Source organism: Lontra canadensis, unplaced genomic scaffold (assembly GCF_010015895.1).
Source record: "Lontra canadensis isolate GAN:19392208 unplaced genomic scaffold, GSC_riverotter_1.0 scaffold36, whole genome shotgun sequence".
Classification (NCBI taxonomy): domain Eukaryota; kingdom Metazoa; phylum Chordata; class Mammalia; order Carnivora; family Mustelidae; genus Lontra; species Lontra canadensis.
The window spans coordinates 5,511,998-5,527,961 of record NW_022631030.1 but is presented as its reverse complement, the minus strand read 5'-3'; the positions used below and the strand labels follow the sequence as shown (position 1 = coordinate 5,527,961).

At 50.4% G+C, this 15,964-nt stretch overlaps 1 protein-coding gene across 1 annotated transcript in view; it reads right to left on the bottom strand.

Moving 5' to 3' along the window:
• Positions 1–15,964, bottom strand: part of GRIK4 (glutamate ionotropic receptor kainate type subunit 4) — a 416,257-nt gene that overhangs the window by 164,909 nt on the left and 235,384 nt on the right. The window contains exon 4 of the mRNA XM_032868748.1: positions 4,972–5,136. Within this exon, the coding sequence (XP_032724639.1) occupies positions 4,972–5,136 (165 nt within the window). The remainder of the gene's footprint in view (positions 1–4,971; positions 5,137–15,964) is intronic.

The window sequence follows — 15,964 nt, the reverse complement described above, 5'->3', positions numbered from 1 at the left end:
TCAAATAAATAAAATCTTTAAAAAAAATTAAAACCTCTTAAAGTAAGAACTATTATTATTCTCAAATGCGAGGCACAGAAGGTAAGCTCGAGGTGCTGGTAGAGCCAGGATTAGGATCCTGGTGTCTCTAACTCCAGAACCTGACCCCGGTCTATACTGCTAACCCGGGCTTCCCCACCACCCTACAGAACCTCTCTGCTCCAGCCACGCCCATCTAGCAGTGTCCCAAGGCACTGTGGCTTCCTGCCCTGAGACCCTGCTTCCCTGCTCTCCACCCACTAAACATACTATGGTCCCCCCCGGAGGCTTTACCTGACCACCGGCTCCACCTCAGCCCTATTTCCCACTGTACTCTGCCCATGTCCGAACCACACAGCAGAGCTACTTAACTTTATGTCACTTTTCGGATGTTTGGGTTTTAACCACTTCCTGGAAAAGACTATGAGCCTCAGTTTCCCCATCTGACCCCCAACCATGAGGTGGTTGAACCAGACGATTTCTAAGCACTGCATTTCAATGTGTTTCTGAGTCCATACTGTGCATGCATGATGTGGGGAGCTCAGAGAGTGGGGAGCAAGGAATACTTGTTGAGTGACTCATCACTACGCATTTGACTTCCTCTTGCAACTTCTCACCGTCTCCCTTTATGCTGCCTTGGATTTGTTCTATCGAACTGACAGGGAGATGCTCACCCTCTCTTACTAGAGTTGGCTCCTGACCACCCGAGGTCACAGCCACGGAGCCGGTGAGAAGCTCGGGGAGCTCATGCGGGAGGAGGAAGCTTGCAGCCGGAGCTCCACATGCCGGGTTCCTCTCCAGGCACCCAGAGGCCACGTGGGGCCGGATAACCAGCGCATTCTTGGAGTTTCCAGGGGAAGCCGTGTGGACAGCTGATAGCACGCTTGGCCTCACAGAGACAAACCTCGGCAGAGGCAAGCAGTTGACACAGAGACCCCCCGCTTCTAGCTCTGCAGTAAATTAAACTTCAAACTGGCTTTGGCAGGAGCAGGTGCCTCCGGGTGTTTGGATGATAAGGGAGTGGGTACTCCGTACGTTAATACGGGAACCACGGGAGACACACTGATCTTTGGGACAGAGAGGGGGCAGGGCCCGTGGGACCCTCCCTGCAGAGAAAGGCTGAGGTGGAGATAAGATACAGATGCTGGGAGGGAAAGGGCCAGGCAGGAAGGGGATAACCTCATGGGTCTTGTTCATCCCTCTTATTTCAGATCGGCGGGGATGCGTGGAGAGAATCAGGAAGTCAAACATCAAGAAGCCTGAGCGGATGGTGAGAGGAGCAGGGAGGTGAAGGGACCCGGTCTCAGGTTTGAGGAAGCTTTATGGAGGACCCCCGCTTTACACAAACCCACTATATGAACATCTAAGTGAACAAGATACAGTAGGAGGTGATTTTGTACTTGTAACTTTCCAGTGTCCAGGGCTGTTATTAATGACACCCCGTCTGGTACTTCCCACCACCCAGCCGCGTTCTGAATCATCAGATGAGGAGGCGGAACTCGGGACGCCGGTGTCTTCAGTTGCTTTACACTTAGCTGTCTTGGATTCTTGAAATAGTCATTGTTCCCCTCGACTGATACTCCCTCCCCGAACATGAATCATGACAGCACAATTCGTACAGAGCTTTTGCAAATTCACCCATTGTTGCAAGGAGGTACTACTGTCCATTGCTGGTATGTTACCACCCCAGCTTAGAGAAGTGCCTCAGCTCTCCACAACCAAGAACATCACCGCCAGGGTCTCCTTGGTCTCCTGGAAGCAGAGTACCTGGCCTGGGGTGACAGGTGTGAGGTTGGGGTCGCTGTTCAGGATCCCAGACTGACTCAGATCCTTTGAAGTTAATAATGCAAATTAGCCCTGGGCCCCTAACTTGGGGAAAACACAGCCCCGGATACGGAGCAGCAGCTGGCTTTGGGTGGCCCACGGCACTGCCCAAAGGCTCCACGCTGTCAGAGGCATCAAGCCCTGAGAACTGGAAAGAGAAAGGGGATGTCCAGTTACGATGGATGCCCCGGGAGGGGTGCTGACATGAAGACAGGCCATGTGGGAAGAGCTGGGAGGCAGACAGGGCTGCTGTGTACGGGAGGCTGAACTTTGAACAGAGGAGAGAGTCAGATGCGGGGGAGGAAGCCTGCTCAGAGGAGGGGGTGGGAGCCAACAGCCAAGTCCACAGCAGCTGCCTACAGAATGCCAGTCCCACGCCTGAAGCAAGGCGCCTTGCCGCTGTCCTGTGCTGTGCTCATAAAGACCCCAGTAAGAGGTGTCACCATTACCCTCATTTTACCAGCGCAGAAACTGTAGTACAAAAGGGTCGGTGTCTTGCCCACTGTCCCATAGCTAATAAATCGTAGAGCTAGGGTTTAAAGGTGGCCAGTCTGATCCTAAAATCCATGTTCTTGCTCTTTGTAACACAGATGCCCCAAAGCAGGCATAGTAGAGCTATTGTCCCTCCCTGATCCGGGGACCCCATCTCCCTCCTATCTCCTTCCCCCAACACTGCCACTGAAGTCCAGTCCCTGCCTGGTTTCAGCCAACAGCACTTGCCCGTTCTCTCCCTTACTTTGGGAGGGAAATGGCTGGGCTGGAACCTTCCTGTGAACTATCTGGGTGGTATTTAAAATCCATTGTGGGGGAACAGCTCTGGCTTCAGATGAAAGGCCTTTGGGGTAGAAAGATCCAGAAGCCCTGTTTCTAACAAATGCTAATCATGCCTCAAACACATTGAGATGTAAAAGCTGAACCAAGGGTTACGAGCTCATAAAAATACTTGGCGCCTAAAAGAAGGGCATGAAAAAGATGCCCCAAAGCTCTCGAACGTGGAATAAAAATATCAGTTTCTTTTATTCCCCTGATTCATCTGGCTTAATATTTTAGAAGTATTGACTTTAAGAAGCCAGGCTGCCTGGGTCACCGGGAGAGGAAATTTACATGTGGTAAAGACCTCCAATCCCGGTGCATGATCTGTGCTCTTTGCTCCACCAGGGAAACCACGGAGAACCCAAGAGAAGGAAGGGGCTCGGAGCCGGCTTCTGGAAGAACGCTCTACAGCACTCTCTAGGAATCTGGCCCCTTGTCAGAGACCTGTCCTTCTGGACAAGGAACCACCACAGATCAGACGAGGAGATTCACAAGAAGTTGTCGCTGGTATTTCTGATCTCATTCAGAAGACGCAGAGAAATCGGAATCTTACTCTCATTGTGCTAGAATTTCATCTCTCTGCCAGCGAGGATTTCTACCAGCTCCTTGCTGAATCCCCCAGGCCTAGAACAGAGTATAGCTGGCGTTCACGACATATGTATTACCTGATTGACTGAATCAGTGCGTGGCTATTTCAGGCACCTGTTCTGCCTCCATCCCCCATCGGGACGAAACTGTGTCCACAGATCCGGCTGGTCTCACCAGTCCTGTTCTGTAGGGCAGGAACCCATCCTTGGTCCCTAAGCTTGGACATTCGTAGCTATTAGGCCTGTCTGGCCAACGCCTGTGACTGGTGAGATCGGCCATGCAAGATGAGCTGGACCCAGCAGATCCTCCACCTTGGAAATGCAAACCAAGAGATGCTGAGGGAAGCTGCCACTGATGTACACACAGGGGAGAGACTGTGAGCCAGCGGACGGCAGCGTCTGTGTCTACCTTGTTCTCTGCACTGTCCCCAAGGCAGAGACCGAGACGCTGTCTTCCTCCCTTCCTGCTCTGTCTGGATCCACAGGACACCCTATCTACTGCACTTGGGCCAGTGGGATGTGTCTCTTCTCTCACAGCACTAATGGCCCAGATCAGAGCACTGCTGAGTCCTCTTCTCCTGCCCCAGAAGACCAGCTGTCTCAATATATACCTGAGCAAGTTGTTCGTCTTTTTATCTGTTTTTGCCATTGAGGTTAAAATGGGTGACAAAGGGAGGAGATGGGGTGGAATCCTAGGGAAAAGACCTTATCGCCTCTCCAGGCTAAGGGGCTCCTCTCCCTCCTTCTGCACTGGGGTTGTTCATGGCCAGCTCGGCTCTGAGCCACCGGCCCTCTGACTGGGGAAGCTCAGCCTGGAAAGTTGTCAAGGTAAAGCCAGTAACACACCAGAGAACTCCAGGGAGGTCATGGTGGCCTCGGTGAGGCCTTGCAGTGTGAGCTCAGGACTCCAGGGTTCAGCACCAGCTCAGCCCTTGACTCCGTCTGTGGATGGGCAAGTTACTCATCGTCTTTGAGCTTCAGCTTCTCTTGTGAAGTGGGGACAAGAACACTTAACTCTCGTGTTAGTAGAATTAAAAGCAGTGCCCCGCACGTGGCAGGGGCTCCACACGTGGGATCTGAGTGTCCTACTGTGTATGTCTGTAAACCCCTGCAACTGACAGAAGATTTTGCTATATTTTGCATCCTTTAAACCCCACAACAACCTACAAGATTGGCAAAGGAGAGCCTAGCATTCCCATTTTGCAGATGAAGAGATTGAGGTTAAACAGGGATATGTAATTTGTCCAAGGTCACCCACAGAGCAGTCAAACTCCATCCCAAGTCCCACAGAGCAGTCAAACTCCATCCCAAGTCCCACAGTGCTGCCCTCCGCACAAATAAGCAAGATAGGTGTCAGATGTGCGTTGACTAAGTGACAGCCCCCCGCAGCTGGCTACTCCCCTCTTTTCTTAATCACGCACAAGGTTTCATTCAGGGGTTTGTGTACAGTATGTCCAAGAGATGAATGAATCCATAGATGAAGGAATGAATGAGTGCGTGAATGAATGAATGAATGAATGAGCATCCTGTCTTAATTCTACTCCACACACACTTGGCAACAAAACCTGGGGATCTCCCCCAGACTGTGCCCTTCGGGGCCTGCTGGTGCATGTTTCTGCCCCTGTCCAGAGAATCTCTAACCACAGGCCTGGGGACGGGTGTAGCTCCCACTACTTCACCCCTCTTGCCAGCAGGGAAAGCAGAGGGCAGCCCTGATCATTCTACGTACTGGTTTCTGCAGTCTCGTACTCGCTGTCTCTGAGAAGCTCAAAGATGTCCACTTCGACCTTGGCCTTGCCCAGCCTCTCAGGAGCGCGGTTGATGCGGTTCTTGGCCAGGGTGATGGAGAGCCGCTCCCCTCTGCTGCACTCCATGGGGTCATCCAAGATAGCAGCTGTGGGCAGGCAACCACACGGAGACAGTTGGTACCCTCTCCTGTTACCCTCCTCTTTCTCCAGTCTCTCCTCTCCTCCCAGCCACTGCCACCTCTGCCAGGCAGCTCCCCGCCTCCCCTCCACCTCCGCGCCGTTCTTGGAACTATTCCAAAAGCAAGTCCTCTACATGCTGAGGGTCTTGGTTTGTAGCCATGCGCGGCCATGAATTCCAATGCGCTTATCCACTTCGGAAACCCCAAAATGTCACAGCAGGCCACCGGGGTCTACAGGTACCAGACCCAGATGTGGTGACATGCTTGGAGGTACGCCGACACGCACACACAGGCACACACGTGCAAAGGAAGGGACACAGGGGCTGTCCTTGGGAAATGGTATTCTGGGCATGTGCAGGACTCTCCCTGAGACAGGAGAGGGGGAAAGGAGACCAGGCACGAGAGGGGGAGTCCTGGCACATTCGGCAGCACACCAGCTCTCCAGGCTCGGATGCTGAGGAACCATGTCGGCTGGTGGGCCAGGCAGGGTCTCAGAACTTCTTTTCCTCCCTGAACATGAAGAGTAGGAAGACAACCTCAGGGCCTTGGTGGTGTGAGGATTCAGTAAGATAATGTCTGTAAGTGACACATCACACGCATTTGACTGGCGTGACTTAAAATGAGTGGTTGGAGTCATTTAGTTCCACGGGCTGCCCATCTTCCAGAAGCAGCATTAAAGGTAAGAGTTCTGGAAGCCTAGAGACCTGCGTTCAAATCCCAGGTCCACCCTGCAGCAGCTCCGAGACCGGTTTCCTCGCTTATAGAATGGGGAGAGAGCCCACTCCTTGGGCCGTCGTGGAAATGACCTGAACGGTCTATGTGAGGTGCTTGGCACAGTACCCGAAAGGCTCAACAAACCTAGCTCTGGGTAGCCTTCGTTCTCTTGGTAGAGGAAGTCACAAGACTACAAATCTCTGCAGATCTCTACAAAAACTTGTGCATACATGCTCATCACAGCACTCTGCATAACAGCTCAAAAGTTTGGAAAATCCAAGTGCCCACCAACTGATAAATGAAGAAGACAAATGTGGTGTCTCCATACAATGGGACAGTGTTCAACAAGACAAAAGAATGAAGGACTCACATGGGCCACCACACGGATGAACCTTGAAAACGCAATGCTAAATGAAAGAAGCCAGACACAAAAAAACAAAGGATGATCCCATTGGTAAGAAATTTCCAGTAAGGCAAATCCACGGAGACAGAAAGTAGATCAGTGGTTACCTAGTGGCAGTGGTGGGAAAGCTGAGACAAATGGGGGGGGTGACTACTAATGCATACACAGTGGTTCTTTTGGCGGTGCTGACTCTGTGAATACACTAAAAACCAGTGAGTTGTATATTTTAAATGGGTAAATTGTGTGGCATATGAATTACACTTTAATAAAGCTCTTACAGAAAAAAAAGAAGAAGAAATATCAAGCTTATCTTTCAGAGGTTGAAGGCTCAGAAAAGCGACATGGGGGTATCGATACAAATGGGTTTCGCTGACATGTGAAATCTTTGCGGCTGGTGTGGACAGAAGAGACCCAGGTCCCACGCTGTCTTTTCTGTACACTGCTCCCACACCTACTGTGACCCATTTTCCAACCCGAAATCCGGGACACAGAATATTACAAAGCCTTTCTCCCCCCGTGATGTGTGGATATGTTTATATGCACAGCCTTACTGGATGATAAAAATCAGATTTCATTGACATCAGTTGGGCCACACGTTGGGTAACAGAGGCACATCCCAAGACCCGCCATTCAAGTGGGCTTCTGGGAATTACGCAGCAAAATCGTCACACACCTGATGTGATCACCACCTGTAAGAGCGGTCCAAAGAGCTACACATGTGTGATTGAAGAGACTGAGGATACCCAAAATATCTACCCAGGTAACTCAGGAAAGCAAGACCAGGATGAGAAGTTTCCTCGGGAAGTAGACACGTAAAATATTGTGCTACGATGTCCCAGGAAGAAGACTCTGGGAAGAGAAAGGAAGTAGGGCAGCCTGTAGAAGTGTTTCTTAAATGGTGTTCCTTGGAGGGCCCTGGGTTCCATTAGGAAGCAGAGGGAGAGGCCACATGGGCGTCCCAAGCCCCTGCCAGCTTCAACAAGCACACCTCCACACCTGTCAGTTTTGGATACTGGGGTTCCACGGAAGACTTAATATGGGGGAAAAATGTTTCGCTGTTAAAAATAAAATAGAAATCATTAGTCTGACCCTAAAACATAGAAAAGAGACATTGGCAATGTCAGCAATTGGCATAGCCCTCACCCACAAGTCATGAGAAAGAGGCACGGGATGCCTGACACTTGAGTTTTATGTGAACAGGCCCACATTTATCCCGTGACTTTAGTATAAGTGCTGAGTGGATATGGGCTCACTTAATCTCTGTAATGACTCTGAGATGAGCGCGTTCCTCCTGTTATCCTCGCTTGGAGATGAGAAAATGGTCAGAGAGGTCAAGGGACGTGCTCACATTCACAGGGCTGGTGAGGGGGAGAGGCATAAAGTGACCCCAGGTCAGCCTCATGCAGACCCTCTACCCAGAACCAAGGCTCATCTTCCTTCTAGTAAAACTTGTCTTCGTCAGGATTTGCTGCTGAGAAGGGGGTGTACTAAGGAGGGGTGTCTTAGCTCAGGCTGCAGCCACAAAATACCATAGATGGGATGGCTTATACAGCAAACATTTCTTTCTCCCAGTTCTGGATGGAGGTGGGGGGACCTGAGATCAGGGTGCAGGCAGAGTTGGGTTCGACGAGGGGCCTGCTTCCTGATTTGCAGACCTCTGCCTTCTCACATGGTTCTCATAGGGTGGAAAGAAAGGGACAACATTCTCTGGAATCTTCTAAGGGCACTCTTCCTATCCTGGAGGCCCCATCACCATCATGACCTCATCTAAACGGAATGCTTCCCCAAGGTCCTGCCTCCTAATACAAAGCTATCTGTGGCGGGGGTTGGGGGCGGGGCTAGGATTTCAACACGTGAATTTTGGGAGGACACAGTTCCATTCATCGCAGCAGACCACATGAGCTTGGCAGCCTCCATAAGGAAAGAAAGTGTCACCAAGGCAAATCAACTCTGAAACACTAACAGGCAGGACCCTGGGCCTCTGGACATTCCCCTAGCTAATGCTCCCAAGCCCCACGAGATTTCTAGACGAGGGGTCATTCTTCTCTTTGGACCATATGATCTTTAAATATTAGGAAATCGCTTGCAATAAAATAAGTAATAAAATAATCTCTCACGGGGGCACCTGGGTGGCTCAGTGGGTTAAAGCCTCTGCCTTCGGCTCAGGTCATGATCCTAAGATCCTGGGATCGAGCCCCGCATCAGGCTCTCTGCTCAGCAGGGAGCCTGCTTCCCTTCCTCTCTCTCTGCCTGCCTCTCTGCCTACCTGTGTCTACTACTACTGTCTGTCCAATGGATAAATAAAATCTTAAAAAAAAAAAAATCTCTCAGAAAACGCCCATGTCCCCAGTCAAGCTAGGAAGGAGCTCAGCCCTCTGGTGGCAAAGGGGATTTACTTCAGTAATGCTTTAATAGGGTCGTTTAGGCTTTCGACACCGGTCTTGCCTCTGTCCCATCAATAGATAAAGGGCACAATCATACCTAAACCACAGGAGGCACCGCACTCCCAATAGTCTGTTTCAGGGTTGTGCGCTCTCTTCTTGAACAGTGTGCACTGAGGACACGTGCTGTGGACTGAATGTTGCCCCCCCGGCCACCGCCGCATTCACATGTCGAAACCTTAGTCCCCAACGCAACGACATTTAGAGACAGCGCCTTGAAGAGGTAATTAAAGTGATACGAAGTCATGAGAGTAAGCCCTTGATCGGATAGGATGGGTGTCCTAAGGGACACTGGAGAGACCTCTTTCTCTCCTACTATGTGAGGACACAGCGAGAAGGCAAGCCAGAAAGCAGGCTCCTCTCACCAGAAACCGAGTCTGCTGGCACCTTGACCTTGGACTCCCAGCCTCCAGAACTGCGAGAAATAAATGTCTGTTGTCGAAGCCAGCAAGGCTGCGGTGTTTTGTTATGGCAGCCCGAGCCGACAGAGATAACGTGCCAGTGCAAACCCAGATGTACGGGACGTCAGCCAGACGTGGAACACCACAGAAGCAACTCACAGAGTGTCACCAGACATACTCTGAGACAGAGGGAGCATGGCCAGGTGTGGCAGAGGGAACGTGGGGATTTTCTATTAAGGGGCCTAGGAGGTCCCCTGAGTACCTCCTTCTTCTCTCCCTCCCCACAGGGCCCGAAGAAGGCCTCTGCACTCCAACCAACCTCTGCGCTCTGGGTACCACTTTGCTTCAGATTTGGGGTTTTAGACAATGATAACTCCTATCTGGGAACAGCCTCAACTGGATGGCTGGTTGGCATCAAACGTATTGGGATCAGAATAATCAGGATGGTAACAGGAACCCAGATGCTGAGGCTGTGGACGCAAAGGGTGAGGGACCAACTTGGGCCCCGTTAGGACACCAGAAGAACACTTTCCCAACAGGCGGTTACCAAGAGCACCTTGCTGTTTGGCAGTCCCCAACGAGGGGCCCCCCGGGGTGGAGAGCAGTGTGTTCAGGACCAAGTGTGCCGCTGATGCCCCTGGCCCCGCGCTCTGTCGCACAAGCCCCGTGATCGCGCTGGGCGGGGATGCTCCGAGCTCCCGCCACTGCCTAATGAGGAGCAGTAGCACCTGGCACAGCCGCCATCCCCAGGACTGTTCTGCAGAGAAGCGAGCTAGGAGACACGGGAAGGTCTGGGGCTACAGCCAGGACAAGGCTGAGATGGGGACAGGCGATCAGGGAGCAGGGTCTTCCCCAGGTTTCCAGCTGTGGGGACTCGTGCACAATGATCTGTACATCGCAGGTCCTCAACAGGCCTCTCTTGCGCCCAGGGAGCTGGTGACCCTCAACACTGACATTGGGCTTTTCTTCCCACGAGCCAATAGCTTTACCTCCACCCAGTTTTCTCTGAGTTCTAAGGCTCATGCCAAGGAAAAAGCGGCCTCTTGACTCTGTGCCCACATCTACCCTAAGGTCTTCTCTCCATGTTCTGGGCCCAGGCCTACATCTACTCTGGAGAGGATGCCTCCCTGGGGCTGGCAGGCCTGGCTGTGCCCACTCTAATCCTTTCTGGTTCAGCCCGTGAGTGTGGCCATGATTATCACTCATCTGCTCAAAGTCCTCAGGCCTCCCCATTATCCAAGGGTTGGTCCCATTTGAGTATCTAGGATGGAACCAGGCCCTCTGCAGTCCAGCTTCCCAATGCCCTTCTAGCTGGAGCACCCCCTTCCACTCACACAGCAACAGCACCCCCATGTTAGGATAGGAGCTGGCTTACCTTCCCTCTTCCATGCCTTTGCTGACACCAGCTCTGTCCCTTGTTCCCCTGAGACCCACTTCTTCCAAGAAGCCCTCCCTGACTCCCCCAGCCCAATGCTCTCCTTAGGTTTCCCAAGAGACCACTCACTGCCTTGGAGGGTTGTTTACCTTTTACATCTCTCTCTAGAATTTTCCTCAACTAGCTTGAACCTAAAAAGCTCAGAGTGATCTCTCCTTCCTTTGAAACTCCCAGGTTCCCCATCCCAAATTAATTCCCTCTTCCTTAAAACTCCCACAGAAATTTCTCTGTACCTTTCATTAGACACGAACCGCTTTTGACTTTTTTATTATGCCTATCTGTTTCTCTGTCTTTTCTCCCCGAGGCAGCCGGCTCCTTGAGGCTGAGGGCCGCGGCTGATTCATCTCTGTTCCCGTACAATTCCAGACGCACGTGCAGGAGCTCTTAATGAATGGTTATTGAGTGAAAGAATAACGTGACACAGTGCAGAAGCACTCGCTGTTTGCTCAGGCGGAGGGCAGTCCCCCCAAACCAGTGCTCCAGGGTGCATGGCTGCTGGGGTCCTCCCGGGCACCCGGGGGCTGGCACTTTTACTCTCCGCTCGCCTGGGTGAGCTGGAACAGGACTTGCCCCAACAGCCCAGCAGTGACGCCTCAGGTTGGAAAATCAACCTCCCTTAATTCTTCGGATCTTCCAGAATCTCCCTCCTGAAGATTTCCAAGCACTCTGATAACTCTTAACTCAAAGCGGGGAATAAAGAGGTTTTACGGGAGAGTCTTGACAGGCAGGCTCCATCGCTCTTCTGTCGGCTGTGCAGCTCAGCTGGTTAGAGCCCTGTCCTAACAAGAAGAGACCCTTGGAGTTCCAGGGAGGCAGCTGGCTTCGCTCCTAGCCCGAGTGTCACCTGCACCAGCTTCCCCTGCTCACCTCTGAGCTCTCGTGTCCTTTTCTGTACCCCGGACTCCTGTGGGTCCCTGTCATCCCTCCTGCTGGAGAAGCCACGCCACTGTGCAGGCCACTCCAGCCCAAACCCACAGCCTTCCTCCTCACCGGACAGGCAACGCAGGACCGCCCTCTGCCCTTGGCCTTGCCTGGCCAGCTCCCTCTCACATTCTAGACTGTGTCTGCTGGGGTTGCCATCACAAAGCAGGGCAGACGAGGGGCACTTAAACAACAGAAATTTACTTTCTAGGAGTCAGAGATCAAGGTGTGGGCAGGGCTGGTTTCTCCTGAGGCCTCCCTCCTCCATTCTCTCCCTGCAGTCTCACTCTATCTTCCCTCTGTGCACAGCTGTATCCTAATCTCCTCTCCTTAGGAGGACACCTGTCATACTGGATTACAGCCCACCCTGAGGACTTCATTTTAATTTAATTATCTCTTCAAAGACACTGTCTCCACATGCAGTCTCACTCGGAGGTGCTGGAGTTAGAACTTTAACATATGAACGGGGGAGTTGGACACAAGACCCATTCCCTGGATTTTCACCTCTAGCCACCGCCCAGCTCCCACTCCCTCTCTCGTCCATGGAGAGGTTAATCCGAAGCCACTTATAGGAAACTGTCTATACTTTGTGCCTCTACCTCCTTTTTTTTTTTAAATGTATGTATGTATGTATATAATCTCTATACCCAACATGGGGCTCGAACTCATGACCCCATGATCAAGGGTCACATGCTCTTCCAATTGGACCAGCTAGGCGCCCCTTTCCAACAGGCTCAGATCACGAGGGACCCAGTTCCAGGAGAGCCCTACCACACCCAGCTCTCCTCTCCCGACACCCTGCCCCACCATGCTTCCCTTCTCCCCTTGACCTTCCAACTCTCCTCCAGACTAGCTTATTCCCCTTCGCGAGGATGTGCTCAGGGACCCAATATGGACCGCGCAGACCATATATGACTCTCTGGCTCGCCCTTCTGTCTTACCTTCAAACCAAACTAGACTTCTCAAGTGATTGCTCTACATCTCGCTGACTTGACTTCATCTCACATCCCCTCCGGCCCTCCGTCCCCACCAGCCCACTCGTGCTGTGCATACAAAGTCACCCAAACAATCATCGTTGTGAAGTAAGGGGACACTTGGATTCTTCGAGTCTATCACTAGCTGGCATGATTGTTCGCCGTCTGCCAGGGACCATTCCAAGAACATCACGTGCATTGCTTTAGGTAATCCTCACACAACCGCGCAACATAATGCCCCATTTTACAGGTGAGAAAACTGAGAGAGGGGCAGGGTGAGCAACTTGCCCAAGATACCACAGCTCTTAATGGCCACCTGGCTTCGGAGCCTGTGAGCTGCCAGACCGCTCGGTAGCTGCCTGCTGGTTTCCTCTGAACCTGAGTCCTGAACATCTGGAGTCCCGAGTTCGGAGTTCTTTGCCTGAGACCCTCAGCTTTGGAGGCTTCCATGACACGAAGCCCCTGGGGCTTTCCTCCTGCTTCTCTGCCCATTCTGTCAAGGTCTACTGACTCTAGCTGACCCTGCAACACTGGAGAGCCCCCAGGTCTGTGCACGACCCTCCTCTTGACTCACTCCCACAGGACGCCTAAGTGATCTTGACCCATCACCGATGCCCACCTGCCTGAGGACATCTCCACATAAATGTTCGATGAGCATCTCAAATTAAGACCCAAAGCCAACTCACCCTCTTTCCTCCTGTGTTCTTCCTAAGTTTAGCTAATGACAGCGCCAGCCCTCCAGGCATCGTGGCCTTACCCCCATCCCTCACCTCCAACGGCTCTGGCTTGGCCCTCGCTATCTTCCAGCTCTGTCCCCTTTTCTCCCTCTCAGCCCCATGGTCCAAATTCAGTCCTTTCCTCTCAACTACTCAACAGAGACCTCTTGCCTCTCACCTGGTTTTCCCACCAAATGTTCAGCCACCACGTGGCAGTCCTCAGTCATGCCCACACGCAGCTGCTGGTCACTGAAAGGCACAAACCCCTGCTTTTAGCTTTCGGTCTCAAAATAAATGGGATTCTTTGGTGTGGTGCACAAAACCTGGCTCCCTCTCTCAAATCTTATGTCCTGCTTCTCTCCCATCCCTCTCTACTTTCTAGAAATACCGAAAGACCATAGCACCACCTAAACCCACATGCGTGCACGCACACGCACGCTGTTGGGTCCCTGGGCACATGTACTTGTGCTCCTCCTTCCTCCTTTGCACCGTGGCTCACTGACCGCTCTCTTTCAGCACGAGTCCTCGGCTCAGACTTCCCCTCCTTCTGGAAGCTTTCTCTGAACACAGAAATTGATCAAGGGCCATAAGGATATACAGCCATAGAACCCCACACATACTCTATTTCCAAATGATCAGTTTCATCTTTAACATCTCCTCTTTAATCTTTTCTATCCCCAGTGCCTGGCACCCTGCCTGACAACAGGAGACAGTCCGTAAATGTTTGAGCCAAATTCTTCTTGGCTTTTGAGGGATGTTATGCCAACTGATATTCCTTCCTTCAAAATTACTACTCTGACCCATACATACATGGCCAGCTGATTCTGACAAAAGCGCATTTAAAAAATGATATTTTCAACACATTGCACTGGAACAGTTGGATATCCATACGTTGAGGAAAAAAAAAAAAAAGAACTTCAACCCCGTCTTGTACCATACATAAAAATTAACACAAAACAGATCGTAGACCTAAGCGTAAAACCTAACATTATAAAACTTCTAGAGGAAAACTTTGTGACTTTTAGTTAGAAAAGATTTCTTAGAAATGTCACCAAGAGCAAAATCGATAAAATTTAAAAAAAAAAAAAACTGACAAAATGGACTTTATCAAAATTAAAAATGTCTGCTCTTCAAGAGACTCCATGAGCAGAATGGAAAGACAAGACATGGGCTGGGAGAAAATATACAAAGAGCATGTATGTGCTGAAGATCTTGTACCCAGAATATGCAAAGAACTCTTAAAACTCAATAATAAACCAAATAATCCAATTTTTAAAGATTTTTTTTAAAGTAATCTCTACACCCAGCATGGGGCTTGAACTCGCAACCCTGAGATCAAGAGTTACACGCTCCACTGACTGAGCCAGCCAGGTGCCCCGCAAACGATCCAATTTTTAAACAAGGTCCCAAAGATGTGAATGTATACGTCACCAAAGAAGTTACATGGGTGGCAAATAAATATGTGAAAATACGCTCCACATCATTAATCTTGGGGAAATACAAATTAAAACCATAATGAGATCTTGCCATCAACCTACTAGAATAGCTAAAATTAAAAAGCTTGACCACACCAAGCCAGCGAGGATCTGGAAGGACTGGAATGTTCATACACAATTGGTGGGAACGTAAAATGGCATAATCACTTAAAAAACAGTTTGGTCATTTTTTAAGAAGGTAAACCTCCCCCTACCATATGATTCAGCCATTCTACTCCTAGGTGTTTATCCAAAAGAAAGGAAAACCTAGTCTACACAGAAACTCATACATAAATGTTCATAGTAACTTGCTCTGTGATAGTCAAAGACCGGAAACAACCACCCATAAGGGAATAAATAAACAAGCTGTGGTATACCCATACAACAAAATACTACTCACTAATAAAACGGAATTTAAGAAGTCAGACAAAAAGAGCATGACTTTAGGATTCCATGTATATATTCTTCTGGAAAATACACACTAGACTGTAGTGATGGGAAGCAGATCGGTGGTTGCTGATCTGGGGATTGCCTGGGATGGCTGAGCAGAGGAAGGAGGGGAAGGTAGGAATGAGAATGGCCCCAAGAAATTTTTCTTAGGTGACAGAAAACTGCATCATCTGGACTGTGGTGATGGTGTAACGGGTGTACAAATGGCAAAGCTTATCAAATTGTATGCTTTAAAATATAGGCAGGGGGCGCCTGAGTGGCTCAGTGGGTTAAAGCCTCTGCCTTCTGCTCGGGTCATGATCCCAGGGTCCTGGGATAGAGCCCCGCATCGGGCTCTCTGCTTGGCAGGGAGCCTGCTTCCCCTCCCTCTCTGCCTGCCTCTCTGCCTACTTGTGATCTATCTCTGTCAAATAAATAAATAAAATCTTTAAAAAAATAAATAAAATATAGGCAGTTTATCATATGGAAATGATACCTCAATTTAAAAAAAAAAACACTTTGAGGGGAAAAATTTACTATTCTTCTGGCTCTTTCCTACATTTTCTTACCCTCTCTCTTCACCCTCAGACAATGAGACATTTTAAACTCTGTGATCTATACCTACTGCCTCCAATTCCTCTGCATCTTCTCCAACCTGAGCCTCCACCATCTCTGAATTCACTAAAGTTCTCCTTCCTTACAAATCTTTCCGTGGTTTTTTAGGATTTTGAGTCTCTGATTCACATGTGACTGGAGGCTTTTTCTGGGTTGTCATGTTTTAACATCTCTGATATGACGCTTGCCTGATTTTCATTTTGATCACCTTTGTTCCAAGCCCCTTCGAGCTCCAGCTCCTTCCCCTTTTACAGAACCCTAGTTGGCAGTG